This window comes from Enoplosus armatus, chromosome 12, assembly GCF_043641665.1.
Source record: "Enoplosus armatus isolate fEnoArm2 chromosome 12, fEnoArm2.hap1, whole genome shotgun sequence".
Taxonomy (NCBI): Eukaryota; Metazoa; Chordata; class Actinopteri; order Centrarchiformes; family Enoplosidae; genus Enoplosus; species Enoplosus armatus.
Genome location: NC_092191.1, coordinates 6,820,555 through 6,844,722, shown reverse-complemented (window position 1 = coordinate 6,844,722; position 24,168 = coordinate 6,820,555). Strand labels below are relative to the sequence as shown.

Sequence of the window (24,168 nt, the reverse complement as noted above, 5' to 3'; positions counted from 1 at the left end):
AAACAAGAAAACATGACTGATTCACTTCATTCTCCAAAGGTTGAGACTTTACAGCTCATGAGGAGATTTCCGAGTTACAGGATGTGCTCTTTTGTGGAAATTGAAATTCATTAACTCCCCTTTATTTCCATTCCGACTCTCACAGGCGTTGTGTCAGAAGCAGGTGGACAGTCCAGAGGTCAAACAGGTGTCTGTTCGCAGGTTTGCCACGTTTGACCTTTTCAGCAGGAAAAGGCTTGTGACACAAGATCCTAGTGATACCTCAGATGACCAGTGGGTGGAGTACAGAAGTGTCTACTTTCCTGAGTACAGTGCCTTACTCAGGTACACAACCTTGAATGGACGCACATAAGGCTCTAGTTTCATGCAGGCACAGATAAAACGCAGTGATCACCACCACACTAGGGGCCATTTCATAGTACTACAGCACACCAGGCTATTGGGTAAAAGTCAGTATTGAACAAGTTCCAGGTTTCTACAGTGTCATGCTGATTTTATCAAGGGAAAAAGACAGGAGAATCTGTGTTTGTTATTAAGGCATGTCCTGTAAAGCAGGCTGAAATATAGTGATTAAAATGCTGTTGAATTAATGGTTATATGTAACTCTGATGTCTAAAATGTTTTTCAGAGACAGTTATCACAAAAGTGTGCAAGTAGGCCTACTATAAATTACAGATGATTCAAATGTAACCAATGTTTTACAAATTTGATTCAGCCAAACACTCTCATCACAAGTCAGTAATGTCAGCTTTTGTGATTTGTAAATACATGACACATCAAATCTGTGCTCACTTTTTGATACTTTTCCTTTGGCCATAAGTTTAAACTAGTAATTAAGATTCTTTGTCTTTTTTCACTGTAAGATAAAAGCACAATATAGTATTCTCCCGGACTGCTGTATAATCCTCTATATTTTTGTGTCTCTCAGGGATAACCTGGGGCCTCTTAGAGTTAATGAAGTGCTCAACAGTTTCGACAACACTGGTAATGTCTGTAAGTACATATTTTATCTTACTACTTGAAGGATATTGTATTTGTAATATGTTTGTGTGTACATGTGATTATGTTCACAGACTTTGTGTTACCTGCACTACTCCCCGGCTTTTATCCCATCCTGACACCCATACACACACACGTACACACACACACACACACACACACACACACACACACACACACACACACACACACACACTCTACAACTCTGGGTTAGCCTCATGCTGTGTGCTGTTAGTGTTTGATTGATGGTTTGATGCAGGCGGTTTGATTCCATCTCTTCTGAATGGGAGTATGTCTCTTGTGTGGCTTCTGCAGCGGTTTATCATCTACTCATTCCTCCCAACTACCTTCAAATGTCCTTTAGAGGGAAAGTGGGCTGCAGTCTTCTTATTGCCTCAGTCGACAGTGATGAGTGGTTTGGGAGAAAGGAGAGAGCATGACTCAAACAGGGATTTGCACATGCTCTATGATATGGAGTGGAATAGCATCACCTGAAACACAAGAGCCTTGATTTCACCTTCATTCTGTGAACTTTTTGTGAGGCATTTAGCTTGACTGAGTTTACTTCTGGTGGAGTTTAATTCAGTTTTACTCTGTTATGTTCAGTTATTGCTTATGTCTTTTCGCAATGTAAATCCAGTCATAGAGGTATTTCAACTAGGAATACATGACGGATGGATGATGATGAGTGGAAACAGCGATGCCAGTGACGCACACAATCTGTCATTCTTGAAACAGTCCAGCAAATTTTCAATTGGATTCTCAATGAGATTATGGACAATTATATTCTGTTATAAGTACTTTATAGCATTCAAAGTTTTTGTCATTGCATGTGTATTTCTTGCAATACCAGTATATTGTGGTTAATAAGTGACATGTATACAATACAAATGTATTGTCCAACTTCTGTTACTACACCTTAGCAGTATTAAATATTGCAAAATCAAGACAAGGATCATTAGAACCAACAACAACATATAAAGGTAGGGATAATATAAATTTGGGTTCAGCCTCACAGACCTGCCCACTGATAACATACTTAGATGTGACCCCTTTGGAGTCATTATGTTTCTGTGCAGATCCATCTTCACAGGCATGTGATGGGTTATGACAAAGGTCATGGGTTAGTGTTAACCAGCCAGATGGCTCCACAGGAGTCAGGGTCAGAGGTGAAGGTCATGGCTACTTCATTGCACACTGGGATCAGACTATATAAGTCATGACAGAGCTCAGTGGTAGCTCTCATTCCAACTTGCAAGAATGGATAATCCCTTTTCTCTACAAGTAGACAATAGGATCAATAGTTTTTTAATTGGAGAGAGAGAAAAAGAAAGACGTCATCATGTTTTTGCCTTTTGGCACTCCAGCAGCCTTCACTGTGTTCTTTGTGACTTGCAGATACCTCATTCTCTCGGTTCTTCTTTCTCTTCCTCCTTTAGTATATTAAAAGTAGTATACTGACTGTATACCCCCTCATCCCTCTTTCTCAATCTGCCCTCTCTTACCATTTCTCCTCTTTCGTCCTCTCTCCTCCCAGCTGGAGTCGTGCTTGGCCAGATGGGTAACTGAGTTCCTGACTTGGCCAGTGGATTAGCACAGCCGGAGATGAGAGCATAGAGGAGCGTAGAGGAGGGGAGAGGAGAAAAGGGGGAGAAGGGGAGATTGTGGGTGGGCATGCCAGAGGTGGAGTGTGTGCGTGTGTGGATAGGTGTGTGTGTGTGTGTGTGTGTGTAAGGAGTGGAGAGCCACTAGCAAGGGGACCTCGTTCCTCAGACAATGAGCCAGCCATCTCCCTCCTGTTCTCCATCCCATGTTTGGGACTAGTAATGCGTGAGATCAATTAGGATTGGTTGAGAGGAGGCTCTGAAAGGCCCAGAGGTGACCCTGTCAGAGCTCTGGGGTATATTTTTGGGGGTGGGAGTCAGAGAGGAACTCCTCTAAATACACAAACATACACACACATACCTACTTATGTGTTTTCCTCACAAAGATATACAGCCACGCACTTATGCTTGAAATAATCTACACAGTCTTGCTAATAAACACATATTCACTTCGCCCACCATCACACCCTCTCCACCGTTCCTGCTATCTTGATAATCCCCCACCCCTGAGGTGTGGACAAGCCCAAATCCTAGGGGTCCTTGTCCTCCTGAATAGCAGGCTAAAAAGCCTGGCTGGATTAGCCCACTGCCTCCAAAATGTGTGGACTCAGCTTAAAATTGCTACCCCCTCTCAGCATGAGCCTCTCTCCCAGCTATTGTGTTTGTCCCACCACTGTGCACGTATGTGAACAATATGTTGTTTCTTAAGGTGACGATAAGCTGGAGTCAATGGTTTCATTTCAAGACCAGAGGAGCAGGCAAGGAGTCTTAATGAAGATGTTTTAGGAAATAAAGAGTGTATCGTAGAGATGACGTCACTGAGAGGAGTGGAGTCAACAACATACCGCTTTGAGTATATCATTTTTGAGATTTTCAATGTGGTCTCAGACTTTTGGACCCCACTGTATATGGGTTGAAGTTTAATGGAGAATAACGGTATAATTTACTTACACACATTTCTTATTGTGTAAATCACTCTGTACTGTAACACAAAATACTTAATTGGGCAGAAATAAATAATAGTAAAATTGACAAAACCAAATTTGGCTTTAATGACTTTTCTGAGGAACAGAGTCCAAATTATACTCAAATTATAGTCTAAACAGGTTGGATATGAGGTTTCGTAAACCCAGTTGGCTACAGAATGTTTCATTGCTGGTGCAGGAGGTGAAAATATGACTTTCAATTATCTATTTGTTTCTGAAGAATATTTTGGGTCCTCTTCCTGGGGGTACGCGGTGTTTTATAGAGGACACATGGTGGCAGGTGATATGGATACTCACCTGCGTTTGCACTTGATGAGCTTTCCAAGTACAAAGCCCCCTCTGGTGGTCATCCAGAAGTCGTGGCAGTTACATTTGAAACTCGTTATATATTGTCAATGAATGATTGGGCCTATTTCAGACTGGTCTTGATCACTTTGAACTATTTGAACTCTGAACTTCCGACCTTCCTGGTTCTTTAGCTGACAGTGGGGGCTTGTAATTGTAAGAGAGCTTTGTACCGGCGTTGTTTGGGGTTTTAGGGGTCCTTGTTTCCTGCTAGGGATCAGGATTTTAGGACACAATGAAGGCCCTTGGGGTTGGGTGACTAAGAATGCATCAGAGGAGGTGTGTGCATGTGTGTGTGTGTTTGAGAGGGTTTAGGTAGAGCTTGTTGACATTGCAAGGCTTTTGGTAAGAGGGCTTTTTGGGCTGTGGGGATACTTGTTGGGTTCATGTTGCAGGAAAAGGTCACAGTGACAGACCGGTGTGCCCGTACACACACAAAGAGGAATAAATTATTTGCTTTGCTGCATGTTTTAGTGTTTGGAATCCTCCACTGGAAGCCATAGATGCAGTTAAGCTCAGACTCATTTCCGTGTGCGCGGCTTTGTGCGTGTGTGTAATCAAGACCCAAGCATCCTAATGAAGCCTAATAGAGCGTTCTTCACTACAGCTGTCATTGTCTGAATGGCTACTAGCCTTTCAGCCTCTCAGTCATCCCTATTATCTCCCACAGACTTCACCTATCACCCCCGCTGGTAAATACTATAAGCCCAGAATGTTTGAGTGTTGTAAGGGAGAGCAGTGGGGGGGGGGGGGGGGGGGGGGGGGGGTTAGCAGGTCATTTCTGTGTGTGTGTGTCTGATGTTTGCTGTTGTATTGAGACTGTTTGTGACGGGAGGATGTTTGTAAAGAGGAGAGAGGATGAATGTCAGCATAAGTAACATATTCAGTGTCTGAACTAGATGGATAAGTACCCTGTCAAATAAACCAATCATCACTGCACATGACAGCCTTGTGTTCTTGTCACTTCCTGTTGCAGTGTTGGACAGGTGTGTGTGTGTGTGTGTCTGTGTTTTCTGTATCCAGTGCATCTGTCACAGTCATGTATGCGTGTTTAATGTGTTGCACTAGTGTCTAAGTGTTCTTAGTGACTGTGTGTGTGTGCGTATATGAGCATGTACATGTGTGTGTTGTAATAGGTGCCCCCCGTAGCCTCCCCTTGTGCCAAGCCTTTAGCGGAGCCCTGTTTGCATAATTATGCTAATTCATTGTGCCATAGTGCTAATTAGACCTTGTTAGACAATAGCGCTAGACTGGGAGCTGGCAGGCATACACACACATACACAGACAGGCTCACTCAGACTGTTGTGTCAATGACAAGGTTTGTGGTCCCCCTCTGCGCTGTTTATAACATGCTCTCTATAGAAATGGCTCACTGCTAGTGTGCTCTGGACTGAGCTCAGGTGTCTCTTACGATTTTGATTTAAACTAATGGAACAAAAATCAATGTGAACCAACAATACTACACAAGCTTCCTCAGAATCGCATAAGGTTGGTCCATGCCCATATTCTCATTATTTCTTATTCCTCAGAGCTGTTAATTGCTCCATTGCAGGGATATGCTGTATTTTTCTAAACTCCACTCACGTTATCGTTGTACATTGTGATAATGTACAACGATAATATACACCTTTACCATGCGTAAAGAAAAAATAGGCTCATTTTGATAATTTCTTGAAATACTGATTGAAGGACATCATATTGTCAATAAAATTCACATACTACTCTTGACACTATTAAAAAGGAAAAATGATATTGTTAATAGAGTCTTTACTTATTTTTAACTTGTTTTCAATATATTTGATCTAAGTAGGCCTACCTTGTAATGGCGGTAGAGTTTTTGAAATGAAAAGAAACACAGACACACACAAGAAACTCTACCTCATGAATTAATTCAAATGAAAATCAGATAACCCCAACTGGGCTTTAGAATTGTTCTCATAGTATGTAACACATACCCCACTAACACGCTTCAGGAGAGATTGAATAGATGGCTTAAGTTGTTGGATATTAGCTAAACTACCAACAGGAGCTTGTGTTAAAGGACAAAAGCAACTGTTTTGCAGTTATAGATTGGTTTTACACTGAAGGGTTTGGTATGCTTTGTTGTGAGAGGGAGTAATTAGATCCAAATCTGTATGTTCAGCATTAAGACCTTTTGAGCTGTTTTTTTTTTTTTTTTTTTAATAGAACAGGCTACTTGTACCACAAAGGGGTAAACAGGGACCAGCAAATGTGGCTAATGTAGGTTGTTAGAAGTTTTTGTGCTGGAAACAGGAGTTTTCTACAGAGTTTTTTTTTCCAGTATACATTTTAATAAATGATGTGGTTTTAAGTTAAATAATTATTGTTTTCTTCTGTAATAAATGCAGAAGAAACTGTTATTATACACATTATGTTGTTTGATTCACTTGTCTCAAGTAAGCCAAATGAATAATATCAAGCACAATTAAATGCAATTTTGTATGTTTGCTACTTGTGTATGTTCTTTACAGTCGGATTAAAATAACAGACTGAAATGCTCCATAACTGTTGTTCAATAGCATTTTTAGCCATTGCCACATTAATTGTTTCTAAGTCAATAATTTAACCACTAAACACAAAAAGACAGTCACACAGTAAGTGGATGTGGCTTTTAAAGTGTGTATGCACATGTGCATGTAGTGTGTGTGTCTCTTGGTGGCGTAGGAGTGGGGGTTGGAGGTAATGTAAGCAAGACTTGAGTGGCTTGAGGGCACATCGAAAGAGTTGCCGGTTGACTTAATTGAAAGTAATTGATTTTCGCTTCTGTAGCCTTGTCTCCTCCATCCGTTCACTGGGGGAAACAAGGAACAGGGACTTGCCTGAAGTAGTGTTGGGTGTTGGAAGCTTCTTGACACTTGAGAAGTAAACAGTCGCCACACTATATCTGAACACAACTTGATGCTAATGAGCAGATGCAGACATAAATAGTTATGTACGAAATTCCCTGCAGTAAACCACCATTATGACTTTGAGCACAATAGAGATTGAAGGTGAGCTGTTGGGTGTAGCTTTGCTCAAGGAGTTTTCTCCCATTATAGCCAGCAGTTGATTATGTGAATTTGTGCATGACTGGGAGTTTGTGTTTGTGTGTGTGTGTGTGTGTGTGTGTGTGTGTGTGTGTGTGTGTGTGTGTGTGTGTGTGTGTGTGTGTGTGTGTGTGTGTGCGCATGTGTCCAGATGCGTGTGCACGTGTGCACTATTACCAGTAAGCGGTGGGGATTAAGTTCAGGAAATGAGTAGAGCATTAAAGGGTGCTTCCCTGCCTAGTGCTCTTGCATTGTCACCACTGCTAATACTCAGCTAATTACAAGGACATACTTTAACAGCAAGCTCAGCCCGAAACCCTCATGTCTCTCCACCTCGTTCCCTCCCTTTCTTAGGTTACCCCCTCACCCTAGAATTAGGGGATGAAATGAAAGAAAGAAAAAAGAAAGAGTAATAACAGGTCGCTCCCCTCCCTAAAAGCTCGCCCTCCCTCTGGACGGATACAATTATTGGATTTTTCTCCATTTAAGTCACCCAACCCCTATGTGCCCCTCCTGGCAATGTCCCCTATGGTTCCTAAGCTCAGCATACACTGGCCCCTCCGACACACACACACACACACACACACACACACACACACACACACACACACACACACAAAGAAAGAGAGTGAGAGAGAGAGTACAGTATATAATATAATTTAGTTGTGATTAACAGTTGTAACATCAGGCTATATCACCAACATGGATTAAATATACTCCACCCTGATAGGTGTGAAGCTTTTATTCATGCAAAAGGCTTTTTATGTTTAATGTAAAAAATTATACAAGATGTGTTCAAAGGTAAGGAGGCTGGACAAAGTAGTGCTCCAGCCGTGCTGATAATTCCCATGTAGCACAAGAAGTTATGCTTTATTAGTTGTTTAGTGAGGAATATTTCATCTTTCATTTCATTTATTTTACAGGACTTTGTGTAAAATATTTCAGTCATTACACAAGCATAATGATTCATTCTAAGCTATAAAACCCTCAAAGATCTGATCTCTGATTATAGCTATTTATTAGTATTTAATTTTGAATCACGATGATGAATGCCCCCTCCGGTATAACCATAACTATACAATAGTAGACGAGAGAGGCGCAGATTTACAGAATAAGTAACAAAGCTACATACACACATTTTTAAAATTCTGTTTCTTAAAACAGATTGAAGCGTTTACCCAGTACAATACTAAATGTCTTGAGGGGTCTAGATGAGCCTCTGTATCCATATTTGTGTGTACCACAAATGTATGCACACACACAAATGTGCTGAGTATGCTTGCATTAGAGAGCTAAGTGATTAGTGCATGGTGGTTAATTTGGCTCTCCTCCCTCTTGTACCCATCAAGTGCACCACTGTGTACTTCCAAAGGCACAAGTACTGTGCATATGCGAGTGCATGAGTGTGTGTGTGTTTGTTTATTTGTGCGCAAGTGTGTGTGTGAATGTCCCTGATGATGTTTTAAAACAAATAGATGATTAATGTGATTAGTGTGTTGGTCGGGGGGGGGGGGGGGGGGGTGAAACAGCTATAGTAAATGGCAACATGGGCATATGGGAATAGGCTTTGGCTCCACTCCAAACGCTCAGATTGTGTTTGTGTGTGTTTCAGTTTTTCCTTGCTTTGTATTGGTGTCACCATTTTCACCTGATGTAAAGCTATAGAGAATAATTGTGCAGTTTTTGAATAGATAATTTTTTCACATTGACAACAATAAAGCATCATTTGCTTGGAAAGGAACTGTTTTCATGTAAAGCAGTTTTACCTCACAAAAGGTTTCATGCCTCTATTTTTAGCCTTTGAAAGGATTGAAACATACAGGTCTTTTTGATCCCCCAAAACCTTTTCAGGAACCTGGGAAACTGTTTAAGGAACCTGCAATTTGTCTACAGGAACAGGTTCTAGGTGCTGTAGTTCCTGATCCTGAAAGTCATACCAACTCCTGAGCTAGTATCTGTGGTAGTGGCGTTGACTTTATCTTCTGTTTAATTCACAGTGTCAGATGGCCATTCAAAATATGTTTTTATGTATATTTTGTATTTTAAGTATACAGAGTCATTGTTAATTATCAATAAATTGATTCTCAGTTCCTGGGACTATTTTCTCAGAAAGCCCCAACAGAGAGGTGGAGCAGCTGCCTGTCAGCCTTCAACCTGTCAACATGTCTTTGCTGAAACTGCTAATGTGTTTCCTATTTAGCTAAGGAGCCATTAACTAGCTTAGTGACTCACTGTACAGCTTTAATGCACAAACTGCTACGATACTTGTTCACTCTGTCAGTCTCTCCCTGTCTGGAGACTCCCTAAATAGCCCCAGAGGGGCCTTTAACTGTCAGTTGGCTGTGCTAACGCTAAAGTAGGTGTTGACGCTAATGGGTGTGCTAAATGCTAATGTGAGCTAGCGTGGGCCTCTGAGGGGAAAGTTAACTGATTTTCAAGTGGCCCTCTGAGAGACTGTCCTAATCACTAACTAGCTGTAGCATCTCTCTGGGGCTCCAGGCTGAGGGGACTAAAGCTGTTGAGGCTGTTCTCACTGCTAACTGCCATATTGTGCTGTGGTTTTATTCTTTTTAGAATATTATGTGAAAAAGATTTCAATAGTTTGTCTATTGTCTGTGTTTGAAGTTTGGAAGTCTTCATGAGAAAGTGACAAAATATATCCTTATGGTTTATGTATTATTAAACATTTAGATTTAATTTAATTATGAAGTTATATGGCTTCAGTTTCAGGCCTATTTCACATGTTTGTCATGCATGTTTGTTATTTAAGTAGGCTGCTAATTAATGTAGCCAGCTATTAGTAAATGATCACTTATGGGACCTAGTTAGGTGAGGTCAATGGCTGGGAAGACACTGGCTGAAAGTTAGAGTAGTCAGTCAGTAAATAATATGCGTACTCCTATCATGTGCACATCTGAAACTTATGGGCTCAATAATGTAGGACAGTGCCACTGTCCGTGGTACTGAAAGAAACACAGCCAGAAAACCATATCAAGTCAGAAAACCACATAAGTCCAGATACAAAAAGTTAAGCCTGTCTATGTGAAATCACAGCAGAAAAAAATGCGACATGGCTGCTTTTTTCTTTTTGGTTCATTTATCTAACCCCAACCCTAAAACACTCCAGTGAGTCTAACAGCTGTTATTCTGCCACAGACAGAAAGTGAAGGCACAGATGATCGTAAAACATAATCCAAATAAAAAGTTCAATAACAGGCTTCACGTGAAGAGCTTGACTAAAAATTCAACCGTGTGACAGTGGCACATCACATCAGGCACGACAGCAACTTGATTGATTGGTGATTTCTTTTAGATAAATCATTTTGCTGTATAAATTGTCTGTCCAAGTTTTATTTTTAAGATGTAGTTCTAAAGATATCCAGTTTGCAATGGTATAAAATTGATAAAACTGAACATTTTCATTAGAAACTGCAACTAATGCTTGATACGAATCAATTAATCAAGCTTGTCTTAACAATGATTTGAAAAAATAATATATATATACAGAATACACTTGTTTATTTATTTTTTTCCCTTTCATTTTAATTAAAGGACTAGACAGGGTGTGTAGTGCCTACCTTGCTCACCCCAAAGCACGCTACTTATAAAAATCAATAGAAATCAGAAGAAACAAAGGAGCAATGACATCCTTTCCAACCTTGTGTTTTACCCTCTTTATTGCTGTATCTCTAAAGATGCAGGGGTACAGGCCTGATATACCTCTAGGTTCTGATGTTGATCAACAAAATACACACATATGCACACATACACAACAAACCTGTGTGCGATGTGTGTGTGTAGTTAACATGTAAGTGTGTGTGGGTGTGTCTCAGTAGGACAGAAGGGATTACAGGAAGATTGGTGTGCAACCAGGTTGCTAGACGGATCCCCTCCAAACTTTCCATGCTGCCCCACTGGGCCTTTCATCAAGTGCGTGTGTGTGCGTGTGTGTGTGTGTGTGTTTAGGGCTGGAACCAGAGAGGGAGGGTTAAGTGTGGGATCACAGATGGAGACATAATATTTCAGTACCCTACATCTTCTTCCTCTCTCCCTCCCTTTCTTTCTTCCTTTCGCTACCTCTCTGTTTGTCTTTTGACTTCCTTTCTTCTCTATTCATCTTTCTCTTATTGTGGTTTTATGTGATATTGTTAAAACATCTTTTTCAGATGTGAAAACCAGGTTACACCCAAATCCCACCTTTTTGTGGTCTGTAGACTCTTAAAACAAATATTGCCCTTTCCCTTACCTGAACAGTCTTTAAGATGAACCTGAACAGAATTTGATTGATGTAGCTGTGTGGAGGCACTCGGTGTGGGACGAAGCGCTGCCTCAGAGGTTCACCAATGGGTCAGAAACCATGGGACTGTTGCATACAGCTCATGTATGAAAACATATGTCAAATAAAAATCGTGGGACCGCCATGAATTCAGGTACTGTCAGCTAGGCTAAGCTCACTGCTCACCATACCTTCAGAGAGTATAAAAAAAGGTTTGTGTGGCTCTGGATTACACAATTGATTGATGAGTAGATAGACAAGATTTTTTTGTTGTTTTTTATAATTGATTAATTGTTTAAGTAAATTTTCACGCAAAAAAGGATGTTTTGAGGTTCTTAAATGTGAGGATTTATATATAATGATAAATGTAATATCTTTGGGTTTTGGACAAGTATCAACATTTACCACTATAAATATGATGAGAAGCTTTATAAAATAAAAATATATTGTAAATAAAGTGATGAATTGGGGAAGATTGCTAAAAAGATGCCCTGTGCAGCAGAGTTGTAGCTGACTATGTCAGTGCTACAGGTTCTAATTTTCTCTTCCTGTGCTGCTGGTAACATCTTCCCTCCCTGTACCAATCCTTCCCTCCCTCTCTGCCTTCCTCTCACTCTCCCCACCCACCAGTGATTGCACAATCTTCCCATCACCACCATAATCATAACAGCCCAGATTCTGTGCCACTGTGTAACCACTGCCAATCTGCACACACACACACACACACACGCTCACACGCACACGCACACGCACGCACATGTGTCCTGGAGGAGAAATACAGTTGGAGCTTTTATGCTGCTTTCCCAAGTGGCTGTTTTTGGGCGCATCCACAATGGAGGGCCTAATGTGGATTTGTTTAGAGAGCTGGTTAATTGGAGTGGGATGCTCTAATTGCACCTCTTTCATGGTGTGTGTGCGTTTGTGGATGTGTGTGTCACCTGGCCTTTGTTTGGACTGTGTGCGGGAAAACATTTGCTCAGCTATAACTACACTACACAAACACTATATGCTACATAACACACACACATAAGGGGTGTGAAGTGTCTAAGTACAGAGAGCGGGAGAGAAACAAATAGAGAGAGAAAGAACGCATGAATAGGTATGTCGTTATAATAATAGGTCTAAGGTACTGTATGTGCAGAGTCCCCCTCATTTATGTGCACAACTTCTGTTTGTACACATGTATCTGTACAGTGCTTCCCTCTGTCTCTTTTTGTCAATATTATCCCCCAGTTGGGGGTGCTCTAAGTCTTTGTATGACTCCACTGCTGGCTTATGTTTGTGTGTGTTGTGTGTGTGTGCGTGTGTGCGTGTGTGCATGGATGCCTGGCTATTTGTATATCGAAGCTACTTGCCAGTTTGGCATCTGTGTTGTCACACCACAATGTCCTGGTATGCCTTTTGCCTATGGTTTTCAATGCGGTTGTTAGGCCTACTAGTAGTCAGCTGCTCAGCATTTTACAAGATACATATGGGTGACTGCATGAGTAGGGAAATGTAATGAATGCAGATGTTTCCATACAGGACTTGAGGGGTCACTGATGAGTACGAAAATTAGATGAATTGTAGACGATGGCCTTCACAGGGAATATCTTGAAGAATGATGTTCATCATCATTCAGAGAATCAGTTTCAGAGAGCGCATTGAAGCTGCTGTGGAGGCTCACGGAGGCCCAACACCTTACAAAAGCACTTTATGTTGATTTTACCTTTAATTTCCCCATCTACTAACAAAGGCAGGTTTTAAAAAAGTTTTACATGAATTGGTAGTCAGTTTTATCCACTTCCGTCCCTCTGAATCTTTTCTTTCATTCCCCTCTCTTTCGTCCACTCTCTATTCCCTCCTCCTCCTCCTCGCCTGTATCCATTTGTTTTCCCCTTTGACTTTCCCTCTTTACTCTGTCTGTCCAGTTCTCTTTCAGTCTCAGTCCATCATCCACTTATGATGATTGTGTGTGTGTGTGTTTGTATATGTGTGGGTACCTCTGTGTGAGTGCAAACACATGGCGTGCCCTAAGTGGGCCATAGGCCTAAAGCTAATCAATGATCGTCATTTAAGCCCATTCTCATCCTGCAAACACACACACACACACACACACACACACACACACGCACGCACACACACCCACACCACAGTGCTTTGGTGATCAATTGAAAATAAGTGTCATTCACTTTTGCTCGTCTGCTAAAGGACATGGACAGAGCCAGGATGGTCTGTCTCTGTTTCTCTTTAGACTTTTCTCTTTTTCTTTGTGTACTTCTGTGTTTAGTTTTCATCGTTTGGCATTATGAGACAAGAGAGTGATCTCTTTTGTTAGCCTAAGTGTGTTTGCCTTTCTCTTTGCTTGTGTGTGCTCCTGTGTGTGTGTGTGTGTGTGTGTGTGTGTGTGTGTGTGTGTGTGTGTGTGTGTGTATTCAGGTGCATGCATGTGTTGCAGGGTCAGTCTAAATGGAGATGTATTATTAGCAACCATTCTGAGCATGGTCACTGTAGTTCCCTGGCAAGGCAATCAGATCACTTAAGAGGCTGCTTGGTCTATGGTCTATGGCCTAAAGCTTCCTGTCTCTCCTTGTATGTCTCTCTCTCTCTCTCTATCCTTAAATGTGCCTCTCCAACACACACAAAAACCCCAGCAGCCATGGCCATCACCCCTTATCTTCTCCCTCCTCACCCTGCCTCTTCTCCTCTCTACCACTCCTGCCTCCTGCCCTTTACCTCCATGGGGGGAAAAAGGACAAGGTCATGAAGATAAACAAAGAAAAGTGAAAGTGGAAGAGAGAGAGACAGAGAGAGCTGAAATGAACCATCTCATTTGGACGTTAGCCCTTGGGCGGCTGTGGTGAGAGGCTAGCTAGCCTAGCGGATAATGCCCAATTGTGTATAAGGCATTATTTAGCTTCAGTTAGCTGGCACCTTTGACAAGCTATTACTGGAGAGAATGAAGGGCAGGGTAAAGCAAGACTCCCTGACAGGTGGGTAACTGCCCCTGGGACCCAGTGGAATAGACATTGCTCTATTTCCACATTACTGGTGCACAGAGTAGACAAATACACGCTAATGCATGTGTGTATTTGTGTGTATGTGTGTGTGTCTTGACAGCATGCTTAGTGGACTGTTTCCATCCATGCATACACAGTGACGACAACATTGCCACAGAGATTCAGCTCTTTGTGCTGCATATGCACCTTGTTCACTTGAGTAGGCTGTTTAGAGAAAGGTCCCTTAACCCCAGTGACACTGAGGAGTTTGATAGTGAAACCCATGAATTTGTTCCCATGGACCCAGAATGTACATCTTAGGGCTGCAGGTAATTGTTATTTTAATATTTTATTTGAAAGATTTTCAGTGTACTATAGTTTATCACCAATCGGAGAAGCTGAAAGTCATCAATCATTTCACACATTAATGCATTCAGTACAAATATTGTTTTCAACATAGAAGTGAAGTTGATGTGGCTCCTGTTCATATTTCTTTCCAAAATGAGTTGGAAATGAAAGTTGGGTTGCAGGTTTTATTGTGTTTTTATGTTTTATTACTTATTTTCTAGCTAATTTGAACAGTTTCAGAGAGCTTGATATTACAGCATTAATCATGACAACAGGGTGGTTTGTTTGCTTGTTTCCAACTGAGAGTTTTCCGCAATTGTCAGTGTAGTAGACAAACATGCCTTTTTTGTCCAAAAAATAAAGGCAAATCAATTCATAAATGTTTTAAATACCTCCTAAGATGTATTTGATTGCCCTCATTATCTAAGAAAAAAACTGTCCTAACATGTTTTATTGTTGATGATATACCTATACTGTATGGTAATAGTGTGAATAGTTGCCGATGTTTTAACCCCTGTTCCTCTGCCCCTGCCTCTTGTTCCTATATCGTCAGATACATTTCCATGATATCTACCATAACAACCATGAGCCTCGCCGATTCCTGACCACTCAGAGAATCAAAACAACTATTATGCTGTTGTTCCACTTTTTCTTAGTGCTGATGTGACCCAGGCACCTTAAATGCACCCTGCATGAAAGAAATTTAGAGTTATCATGTTTACTTTCAGGGATTCTATAAAATGCTCTATAGTTGTTCAAAATGGCAAATAAGTAAGTGATTTTTGTCTGAAACACACATGCACATGCACTATGGAAAATGGAAGTCTTTACTGAGCTCAGACTGTTAATTACAGCCTTGAATCCATGACTTTAAATGCAAATCTAGGTCATCATTGCTGTTGCAATGTAAACTCTCTGAATGTGTGGTGCTTTATTAAAGCTATTTTCAAGTGTCATTGCAGAAAATGAATAGGTAGAGAAATACACAAATTAATAAATAATAAAGTTTAGTAGATAAAACTCACATTTATTAATTCATGCTCATGTTTTTTTTTTTATTATTTAGATAATTTTAGTAATTTTCTGTATTTTTCAATAATAACACAAAGAAATCCAGTAGTAATGATGATCCCATCCTTCATGTATGCTCAGCAATGTAAAACATGGATGGGCTTGGAGAGTAGAGGAGAGAGGGGACAGGCGAGGAGAGAGAAGAGGAGAATGTCTAATAGAGATATATCATTACACTGTTATATGTGTAATCTATTGTGCTGCTATTGAACAGCAGCAGCATGAGTTTGGCAGTAGGCCATGCACACACACACACATACACACATGCTGTGCCTCCAGTGGGGCAGTAATAGAGGGTGTGAGTGTATTAGTCGCTACAGTCCAAGTGTTAAGTGCTGGCCTGGTGTGTGTGAGATCGATGACAGCCGAGCGGCCTCTCATCCTCACACACGCACACACATAGACACACACAGAGCTGTGACACATAGCCTGGGGTCAGGGGTCATACACAAGCATCTCTGTCTCTCAAACACACACAGGCATCTCTCCCTCTACTTCTGTGTGTATATATATATATATATATATATGTATGTATCATAAACACTGTCTGTGTCTGTTACACATACACACATACACACACAGCCATACATATACCCATCCTGTCCTGTGACCGTAGGGAGGGGCCTGCTGTCAAGCACCGGTGGTCCATCGATACTCGGGCAGTGCACTAATGCCTGCTGTCTGCTGATGGACGCTGGCCTGCCTCCAGGGACCATTATACTCACTGGGACACAGACAGACACACACATACACAAACACACTAACATGGAGCAAATATACAAACCTAGTACTTGTATGCACACACAGTACATAGAATTTTCAGGCTCAAATACTACAGATACATATATGTACATCAGATGTATACACATTTGCATTTTAATGTGTATTCAGAGCACTGCACATTGTAAAACTCACAGTAGTGTTGGATGTTGGACACAACAACATATACATGAGTACTCACGTTATGGCTGCTCTGTAACAAGGTAATGCAAAGTAAGGCAAAAAATATGCATATTTATGATGGGCACACATTAAAATTGGTACTGTTAGGATCAGTTTGGTGAGCAATAAAACTGTCAGCATTAGCACATAAAAATACATTTAAGATACAGTACAATGCAAAAGTCTCAGGCCACAAAAAATTGTTTGTAAAAATATATTATTGAAAACAAATCACGTGTGAACAGAGAGAAACACAAATGTTATACTGTATAAAAGTGAGAAAAACTGTTTAAACAGCTCAGTATTTCCACCGTGTTTGGAAAATTGCTCAAGTAATTAGCTTCAATATAACATGTCACCTGATGGTCTAACTATAACTCCTATTCTGACTTTGGCTACTTTCCCTTTCCAATATTTTCACCAAGTTAGTCCACACAGCCTTCTTCTTCTTTCCTGTCCTGAGCCAAGCAGTCGGGTCGATAGGTCATCAGCGTTCACACGGCTAAAATCGCCAGAGTGCTGCAGGATCAAGTGCTATGTTCTGATCCTTTGCCTCGCTATCCATCGAACTGCAATCCAGACACATTAGTGCTACTCTTCTTTACTTTACTGTGGCTCTTTGGTCCTTTTCTTCGTTCTCTTTTCCTTAGCACCAGAAGCCTCGTTTTTTTGCAGCTCCCTCAAATCCATCCAATTGAACACGCTCTCACAGATCTGTATTACTCACTGAGTGTCTGGCTCAGCGCCTTTTTAGGTGAATTAGCTGAACAACAGATGTGCTGAAGTGTGTGAAAGAGAAGAAGATGAGAGAACAGATAGCAGTTGACCCTACAGTGGATGAAGTGAAGTTGGTTCGTGTGTCTGAATTCTTTAGGTATTGTACAGTAAATCTCTTAGCTGGTGACAATCATGTAAAAATCAGCTATATAATAACCAAAATTCAAAAGGCTGCGCTAAACTAACAAACCAGTGTTTTGTATTTATAGGCTATATTTAGGGACCCACAAGAGTATATATGGCAAGGCAAACATTATTTATCGCTCAGAGGAAACAACACCATATTAATCTCATACATACATATCTCAGACTTGGCTCCACACCATCAAGGCAGAGGCCAAATGTTACGTTTATTAATAAACCGTGAATTTGATGTGATATTTGCATATTTGTCTTGGACATTGCCGTCCTTACAGCTATGCAGCTAGTATGGCTAAAAATCATTATCAACAGTTCCCAATAATAAATGTAATAATTTAGGCAACAATTTCCTTAATTGAGCACGAACAGAGTAGTTTATCCCTCTCAGCTGCATGTCAGAGCGTGCTCAGTGACATCTCCAGAGATCAAAATTGCAGTCGTGGAGTTGTTTCAGTGTTTGAATGGAGTTCACAACAGAACTTACAGTATATCAGGTTGTTTAGAAGAACACATTTATTTTTTGGGGTATTTATTGATTATAATAAACCATAAACATCAAACAAAGCCACTGTTATCCTTTTAAAGTTGAGTCTGTGTATGTATGCCTCATTGTGTGTGTATTCAAAGCATTCTATAGTACCAGCCTCGCTGCTGTTCAACAAATGCCTGAATAACACATTCAATGAAAGTGCTATAAGGAAATGTAACAGCAGTTTCTTTGTACATGTTAAATTGTTTGGATTGGAACGGCATTGATCTCCATGCCTGGCTGCATGCCGTCATTACCAATGGATTTTGTCAGATATGTTTTAGTAATATTAAATCTTTCCTGACTGAGAGGGCTGCTTTTATGTATAGTAACAATATGAGAAAAATTCACCAAATAGCATTGTGATCTCATTCACTCCTTTGTATCCATGGCTGACAGCAAAAATGAGAACTCAAGTCTGGTTTTGTTCCAATATTGATATCTGTACGCTATGAATTCCTCATTAGACCAGCTAATTACTACCCACCGCTGCAACAGAGTCTTTGTTTTATTGGCTCAGCACAATAAAAAGGCATCCCTAGAGCTCAGAGAAACCACAGTCCCATAATATAATAACATGAGGGGAAAAAAAAGAAACAAGTTACAATAAAGCTCCTGATGGTGTTTGGTTTTAGATGAAAAGAATAATTAGAGTTGATAGAAATTTATGGCACAGAGGGAGGTTGACGTCTCCTGTGTATGTAAGTGCTGTGTAGGTGCTGTTAGAGGTTACATGCTTAGTGTGGAAGCCACTCTTTCTGTTTGTCTCAGTGTCTTTCTCTGTTTATTAATAAAAAAAACAACTAAATTGCCTCATTAAGCCCCGCTGTGGACAACAAGCAAGAGCAGAGCTGTAGAAGAGACGGGGACGTAGAGGAGAGGAGTGAGCAACACCGAGAGAAGACATGAAAACAAAATGAAACATGATGAGCGAGAAAACAGTGAAAGGACACCTTGAGAGACAGAGAGAAGAGAGAGATGGGTCCTGACAGGAGAAAGGGGCTGTCTACAGATTTGCCTGCATCAAATCCAGGCGCCTGTGGGCATCATCACAGTACACACACACACACACACACACACACACACACACACACACACACACACACACAGATGCACAGTGATAACCCATCAGCACTGGCCAAGTGTTGTTTAATCCAACCTGACTTGCACTCGACAGAAAAAGCAAATTCACTTCCACTCACAGTCTGGAAAACGGAGCGCTCTTCACATAAATGGCAGCGCTCTGAATTACCCCGTTTATGTGTGTGTGTGCCCACTGGCATGCACACGTGCACACACTCCACAGCTCATGTTTTTATTTTTGTGATGATTTTTTCAGTGTGTTTGTGCGCGTGTGTTTACATGTATTGGTGGTGACAACCTCTTCAGCAGTACCCCCTTCATTGTGTGACAGGCAGATAGCTAGGCTGCTCTGCTCCCTATTGTTTGGGGGCTGTCATCAAACCCTGCTTGTACAGCCAGTTATACTGCCTGTGTGTGTGTGTGTGTGGGAGACCGAGACTTTGCACTTTGTTGCACTTCTACATCTTCATGTGTGCTAATGCATATACCTGAGCATGTTTTTCTGTTTGTGTGTTGATGAGTAGGCTTGTTTTTGCAAAAAAAACAAAAACAAGCTTTCACTGTGTATATGAGCATATGCGCATAGGTGAGTGTGTGTTTGATTTGTTTATCTGTGCCACAATGAGAGAGAGAAGAGAAGTTGAGGGCTGACAAGCCATTGTTTGACAGACTGATAGTTTGGCTGGAGCGCTCTACTGTATTCCCCTCTCCTCTCCATTGTTATGTGACTTGTCATTAAGCCCTTGTTGCCCAGTCAAAATGGGCCGGAGTGCTTGTTAGCCACAGCACTGTCATTTGTTGAGAGGAGTAGGTGAGCCTAGCACACACACATGAAATCACACATACACAGATACAAGAGGGCAGATGCACAGAGTGGGTAAATTGTGTGAAAAATTATTTTTGCTCAGTATCTATGGTGCTTAATGTATTATTAACATTCTCATATAATACTGTTAAAAAAGACACACGGTGTGCTTATGAAATTAGGAGCCCTGCAGTGTGGAAAGAGCTAAGGAGAATATTCCCTACAGTTTTTGAAGAACAACCCAGCTCTGTAAATAAATGTATTTATGTAAGAGATGAAAATTGGAGGGAGGAAAATCCACTGCCAGCGTATTTTCTTCTTTTAAGAAAGAATTAAATGATACCTCTGTCAACAGACTTCATGCATCATCTTGGTCTTTCTCTAGAGGAATTGTTTTGACCAACTCTCTTTAGTTTAACCGGAACTAAAATTGTACTAAAACTTTGTGAGAAAAAAACACTTTTTATTCGATGTTTAGGATGTTTTTATGGATGTTATCCTTTCCCTCTATATCTACTGTATAATCCTGGAGTTGTGCTTCTTCAAAGATACACATTAATGTCTCTGCAGACTTACGCAGAGAAGGGTATTATGGGTAACCGCAGGTCAGAGATGGTCTCAGAGGAACCGATGTGCACACTTCTTTAATCTCAACAATGTCTCAAGCAAGGTGATTGGTTGATTGAACTCCTGTTAAGAGGTAGATTTGAAACCAAAAATAAAGAAATCGCATTAATGTGTACTTGAAATCTGCACAAATGTAAGAGAAAAACCTACGTGAACGGCTCTGAAAGAACCCTGTATGCTTTCGCGTAACCTTGAAAAGCATGTTCCAGGCTAAATGCAGCTGTTTGTAAGTGCAACACAAACATATGACCTGATCAACATCCTTGATATCCCTGTACTGTTAATGGACTGAGGTACTTGAGCCTTTGTTCATGCTACACTAAGTTTGTGCATGAACATTTTATTCAAAAACACTCAGGGCAACTTATGTGATGTTGATAACCTGCACTGCTGCATCAGACAGATGTACAGAGACAGAGATGGATTCATGGCCGGCCAGACAGACAGGCCAATATCCCTCTCTGGTCCTTTTCCTGTGTCAGGAGGGGACGAGGACAAACAGGTGACGTCACTTCCTGCTGAGGACAATCACACAGGAACAGGCCAGGAGCCTCCAGAAGTGCTGTCATCGCCATAACAACCCCGACCACTGCCAAGAACAGACACGAACGCACACTCACACACACACCCACACAAACCCACACAAACACACAACGACACTATTGTTAGCTCCAAACTGTCAATAAGCTCAGTTTATTGACATAATTTTGAAACATTGTACATCTCTGTCTGTCTCTGTCTTTTTCCCTATCTGACTTTCTTTTTGCTTTTTTTCTACCTTTTATTTAGTCAGTTTCAATGTTGTGTGTTTTTTTTCAGTTGGAAACACATTGAATTTGGTCAAATATCTTTCCGCTTCATGCTGCAACAAATGTGTTGTTATGCGGTGTCAGTTTTTACACAGCTTACTCTTCATCAACAAAAGCACATCAATCTGGAACTGCTGGAAAACACTTTGACATCAGAAATATTTAGTAGAACACAACCCTGAGAGAAGCGTGTGCCGGTGGCCTTGGGGTGTACTATGTAATTGAATCTGACTGTCATTATGTCTTTTTTTTCCTGTCAAGCCCACTGCTGTCAAACAAAAACAGCAAATGCCCAAAAAGTAAAACAAAAAACAAAACTAAACATTTAAGACATGTTGACTATCGTTACAAATCTGACATGAGCGCAGTTTCACTGTCTGATCAGTCTCTTTACCTATGTTAGCTAGACATCTCTATGATACCACATGATATGATAACATGCCTGTTTGATGACAGCAAAGTAAATGACCGATTTTTTTGCATAACAGGTGATAGGGTCACATGAAAGTAGATGGATGATACAACATTTGTTGTCCCTCACTGTAAACTGAAATGCTGAAAGCGAGAACAAAAAGCTGAGACCTTGTGGAAGTAGTAAGGGAAGGCCTTTCAGGGCCTCAGTGCTGCTCCCCTGACCTGCAGTACTCGTTCTGGCCTGAAGGTGGGAGCAGTGGCTGCAGTTTGACAGCTCTGTGGTAGCAGAGGAAGACCTACAGCACACACAGAGCAGCTCCTAAACTACTGTCTACTTTTCTTGTTTGAGTACAAACAAATACATACAAACAATAGGAGGGAATTACAAAGCGTGACAATCTTATTCAAATAGTTGTGTTATTGTTTGCATTTCTTTTCCTGCATGTATGTTTTTACTCTTCTGTAGTTGCCGTGGGATTAAATGGATTTAATAGAGTGTAGTTTCTTTTGTTTTGTTTTGGGGTCTATTCTACTCTACTCTGTTCTGTTTTCCTGGAGTGATGTGTAGAAAAAAAAAAGGGCACAGTGAACAGTTGATTACACATTGTCACTCACTACGTATTTGCCTTGATGTGCGCTCTTATGTGTGCTCTTAATTGATTGACCCGTTGTTATGGATCGCCTTGTGGTCGGCACCTGTCAATAAAGCCAGGTCTTAGTATTCCTGGGTGAGAGAAGAGAGGGGGAGAAGGAGAATGGGGGAGAAAGAAAGAAAGAGAGATAGAGAGAGAAGGAGAAGATATTGATCAGGTGCTGTGTGCATCGAATTCCACGTTTACCTGACCTTCCAAACTGCTGGCATCATCACCGTACTACACCGCTGATGTTCATTCCTCTCTCGCTTTCTTCCTCACTTCACTGTCCTTTTGTCTCAGCCCCGTGTGGATTTGTGTGTGTGTGTGTGTGTGTGTGTGTGTGTGTGTGTGTGTGTGTGTGTGTGTGTGTGTGTGTGTGTGTGTGTGTGTGTGTGTGTGTGTGTGTGTGTGTGTGTGTGTGTGTGTGTGTGTGTGTGTGTGTGTGTGTGTGTGTGTGTGTGTGTGTGTGTGTGCGTGCGTGCGTGCGCGTGCTTGAGCTGCAGATAAAGCCTAAATTGAGCTGTTTTGATTGTTCACTGAGAGTGCCCACAGCACAAGGCCCCTCGGTTGAGGAGCGCACACACACACACACACACACACACACACACACACATTCCCGTTCCAGTCACTCGGCACTGCCTCTCCCCTGCTTTTTTATTAAGGGGTGTTGGCAACAGCAGTGAAAATTCTTTTAATTACCAGTCAGAATAACTTTCTGTCTTTGGAATGACGCGGGCTACTTGTTAACACCAAACTCTGAAAAAAGCCTCCTGCATGTCTTAATGTGTCACTACCACTAATCTGGGTTTACACGTCTTGTTTTTTGGGGCTAGATTAGCTTTAGGCCTAACTATGGGGAGGTTGTTTTGCAGAAGGTGACTTGGGAGAAATTCGCTGAAGATTAGCTGTGCTAGGGCTGTCCTCAACTAAAGAAATATGTAGTCGAGTGGTCGTCAAGAATTTCTTTGGCTAATTCACCAGCTGTTTGAAAAGAAAAATTGATCAAATTGTCTCTGATTGACCCTGAGTACAAACTAGTTGACTAAACAACTAAGAGGTTGAAGCCCTAATTGTTTCTTTTACATGTTTATTCATTCATGTTTTATTTTCACTATTCATTGTGTAAGTTCTGAGGGGTTAAGATACACAAAATAAGTAATATAGACTGAGTGTGTGTTGTACACCTAGTGCTGCTCACATAGATTTACAAAATTGAGTGTATGAATATGAAACACTGGTGTTCACCACACTGATGACACCATGCTAAGGTTCAAAAAGGCCAAAATATAGATATTTAATGATAAAGACAAGCTTTTGGTCACATTTTACTCCAGTAAAGGTGATTTGAAGCTTGGCTTTATCTTTACATACTTTCATTGGACCTGAGTGTGAACAGCCTTCCTTTCTCCATCGTTTCTAAATATAATGAAATGTAAGCAATGTCATCCTCGTGCTCAGCAGAGGTCTCCCATGGGAATCCCTTTGCTCATATACCAGATTTAGAGGAGATGCATTGGCATGTGTGGTTTCACGGGGATTTAAGAGGGGAAATACATATTTGTTGATTTGAAAAGGGAATGAACCTGAACCAGAGTCCAGTGATACCATACAATTATGCAAATGCACACTTAAAAACAAACTGCACACAAAATGATTTGGCGGAAAACGCTTTAGGAGAGTGAGAGGTGTGTATTTGTACACATGGATGTTGGCATGCGAAAACAAATGCACTGGACATTGTTCTGTGGTTGT

The 24,168-nt window shown here is 41.0% G+C and overlaps 1 protein-coding gene across 1 annotated transcript in view; it reads left to right on the top strand.

Annotated features, from left to right (window-relative positions):
• camkmt (calmodulin-lysine N-methyltransferase) overlaps window positions 1-24,168 on the top strand; it is a 96,335-nt gene that overhangs the window by 1,513 nt on the left and 70,654 nt on the right. The window contains exons 3-4 of the mRNA XM_070916452.1: window positions 146-324; window positions 929-993. Coding sequence (XP_070772553.1) covers window positions 146-324; window positions 929-993 — 244 coding nt within the window. The remainder of the gene's footprint in view (window positions 1-145; window positions 325-928; window positions 994-24,168) is intronic.